This window comes from Geospiza fortis, unplaced genomic scaffold (genome assembly GCF_000277835.1).
Source record: "Geospiza fortis unplaced genomic scaffold, GeoFor_1.0 scaffold178, whole genome shotgun sequence".
Taxonomy (NCBI): Eukaryota; Metazoa; Chordata; class Aves; order Passeriformes; family Thraupidae; genus Geospiza; species Geospiza fortis.
This window is the reverse complement of record NW_005054466.1, coordinates 1,415,115-1,417,744: the sequence shown is the minus strand read 5'-3', so window position 1 is coordinate 1,417,744 and position 2,630 is coordinate 1,415,115. Positions and strand designations below refer to the sequence as shown.

Here is a 2,630-nt window from a genome sequence, read left to right as displayed (position 1 = left end):
CTGTTCTTGATTTGTACAAAATTGTTAAATGCCTCATTCTGGCTTGCAGGTCCAAGTTAGAAGCAAACCTCAGACACAGGCAGTCCCTCTCTCACAGAGATGCTCCTGCCATCTCTTTTTGGTAGCAACACTCTTGTAGCCGTGATAGCAATTTTCATCTAACTCTGAAAAATGCACATATGGATTTTTAAAGCCTGACCTACCCCTCCTGGCTTGGTTTCCTACCCTTTGGCTTGGCCTCATGAACTCACCTCTAACAGCAGCAGTGTCTCCTGCTCTGTCCATTCTCTGCCAGCACTTGCACCTTTACTCTACAAAAAACAGGAGGGAAAAAAGAAGGTGAAACACAGGACTTCTTGCACAAAACCTTGTAGAAGAAAACACTGAGGAGGAAAAGAGAAGAAGCTGTGATCTGATCCACCCAAACCTCCTCCCTCCAGCTGGTCACCCCATGCAGGGGAGTCCATGATTTACTCCTCAGTGAAGGCACAGCTGGATTTACACACCCCAACTTCCACCACGCCTTCCGAGCTAAAGCAAAGGGATCTGCACCCTCCTCTCCCAGTGATCTGTGCCTGCACACACAGCTGAGAGGGTTTTCCTGAATAACAAACCCCCTCTGAGTGCTGGAGGCAGAGTGGGCTGGACATGGTGTGGGCCGGTCCAAAATAAGTTAATTTATCTCCAAGTTCATCAGTCACTCAGTAGAGAAATAACAACTCTGTACAGGGGGATGAGCTATGTGAGAAGGCAGAGTAATTCCAGTAGGATCATCTGCTCCAAGGGCTGCTGCTCCCAAATCTGCACCTCCTGGTAAACTGCTCAGGTTGGAGAAAAGTTCCAAATTCATGGTGGAGCTTCCCCTCCTGTGACACCCTGACCCAGCACAAAAGCAGCTCAGGACCTGCTCCCAAGGAACATCAGCACCACTGGATGGCTCTGTGCTAGACTGAGAGGAAGAGGCTATTTAGGATAATAAATGTTATCTCCAGATGCATTTCAAACAGCTCATTAACCCACACAGAACATTAATCAATGTGAGTCACCCAACTGCTGCTCTCCACAGCCAAAAGCCCCAGCACACAGAAACCAAACAGGGCAATCTGCCAACAAACCTGCTCCAGTTCACAGCCCCTGCAAACAGAGCCAGAGCCCAGAACCAGCAACAGATTTATCAATCTGGAGAGTATCTACACCTCCCCTAACAAGTGAAAAAGTCAATCCATGAAATGTGAGAGGGACCAACCTTATAAATAATACCTTGAGAACAGGTTTGGGTTTGTGGGGTTTTTAAAGGATGGTTTGAAGTGGTAAACAGTGTTTAAATAGTTATTTTTTAGGTTTAAACAGTGACCTCTGAGGACAACAAACTAATGGCATGGAATTAGCCTGACACCACCCAGGAGGGGCACTGCTCAGCTCTGGAGAGTCCCAGTTCCTACTGGAGGCTGTGCTGAGGCATTCCCACAGCACCCCCAGGGACACACAGGGAGCAGGGAAAAGCAGTAGGCTGTGGAATTAACACAGCACTGCAGTGATGCCCCCCAAGTTTCATTATCCTGTGTGACACCCTGCAATGACAGTGCCCAAACAGCCCTGCAGTGGCCCCAGGACCAGTGGGCACTGGGGTCCCTGAGTGTCAGCCTGGGAACCAGGAGAGGCAGAGATCCTGCTGGAAGCTCTCTATGTCCCAAATCCTCGGGTGGTTTGCTGATGCTGAGCCATTCCAGCGGGACATGCAGGGACACAGTGAGCTTGGCATGTGAGGCTGACAGTGTGGACTGCTCTGGGAAGCTGTCCATGTCTTTATTCCCATGAAATCAGAATTCCAGCACAACCTCCCACCGTAGTGTCCTGCACAGGGATGGGAGACATCCAAACCAGGAGTGGAGGAGCAACACAAATCACCTCAGGGACACCTCAGGGTGGGGGACACCTGAGGAACAACAAAGCTCACTGGGAGCTGGAGGGGACACTTGCCTTGGCCAGAGTCTTTTTGGAGTAGATATCTGTGCGAAGGCCAAAGTTCTGCAGGTCAGTTGGCTTCTCCTTGTTTTTCTCAGGGAAGCTCAGCATCTGCTGGGCAGCTGGAACCTGGGAACAAACGTTACAGGGGAGAGGGGCAGCAATTGACAGCTACCCAAGGTTTCCAGACCAACACACCACAGAACATGGACTGGACAGAGAAGCTGAACACAAGCCCGAGACACTGAAACAACGTCTGAGCAATGTGGGAGTGGTTCTGCACAGAACTGCCCCAGATGCTGGGCCCAGCTGTCAGCAAGGGGACATTTCCCCAGATGCCCAGCAAGGGGGACATTTCCCCAGATGCCCAGCAAGGGGGACACTTCCCCCAGCTGCCCAGACAGGAAGGGGACATCTTCCTCAGCTGCCCAACAAGGGGACACTTTTCCAGCTGCTCAGGCAGGGGGACATTTCCCCAAGCTGCCCAGCAAGGGGACACTTCCCCAGCTGCCCAGGTAGGAAGGGGACATTTCCCTAGCTGCTCAGACAGGCAGGGGACATTCCCCACCTGTCAGGCAGGGACATTCCCCACCTGTCAGACAGGGACATTTCCCAGCTGGGCAGGCAGGGGACATTCCCCACCTGTCAGGCAGGGACATTTCCCA

The 2,630-nt window shown here is 51.8% G+C and overlaps 1 protein-coding gene across 1 annotated transcript in view; it reads right to left on the bottom strand.

The window, feature by feature from the left end:
• Window positions 1–2,630, bottom strand: part of SMARCC1 (SWI/SNF related, matrix associated, actin dependent regulator of chromatin subfamily c member 1) — a gene marked incomplete at its 3' end in the record, with an annotated part of 56,070 nt that overhangs the window by 24,784 nt on the left and 28,656 nt on the right. Inside the window, exons 19-20 of the mRNA XM_031062817.1 lie at window positions 1,981–2,094; window positions 252–311 (exon numbers count right to left, since the gene is read on the bottom strand). Of these exons, the coding sequence (XP_030918677.1) occupies window positions 252–311; window positions 1,981–2,094 (174 nt within the window). The remainder of the gene's footprint in view (window positions 1–251; window positions 312–1,980; window positions 2,095–2,630) is intronic.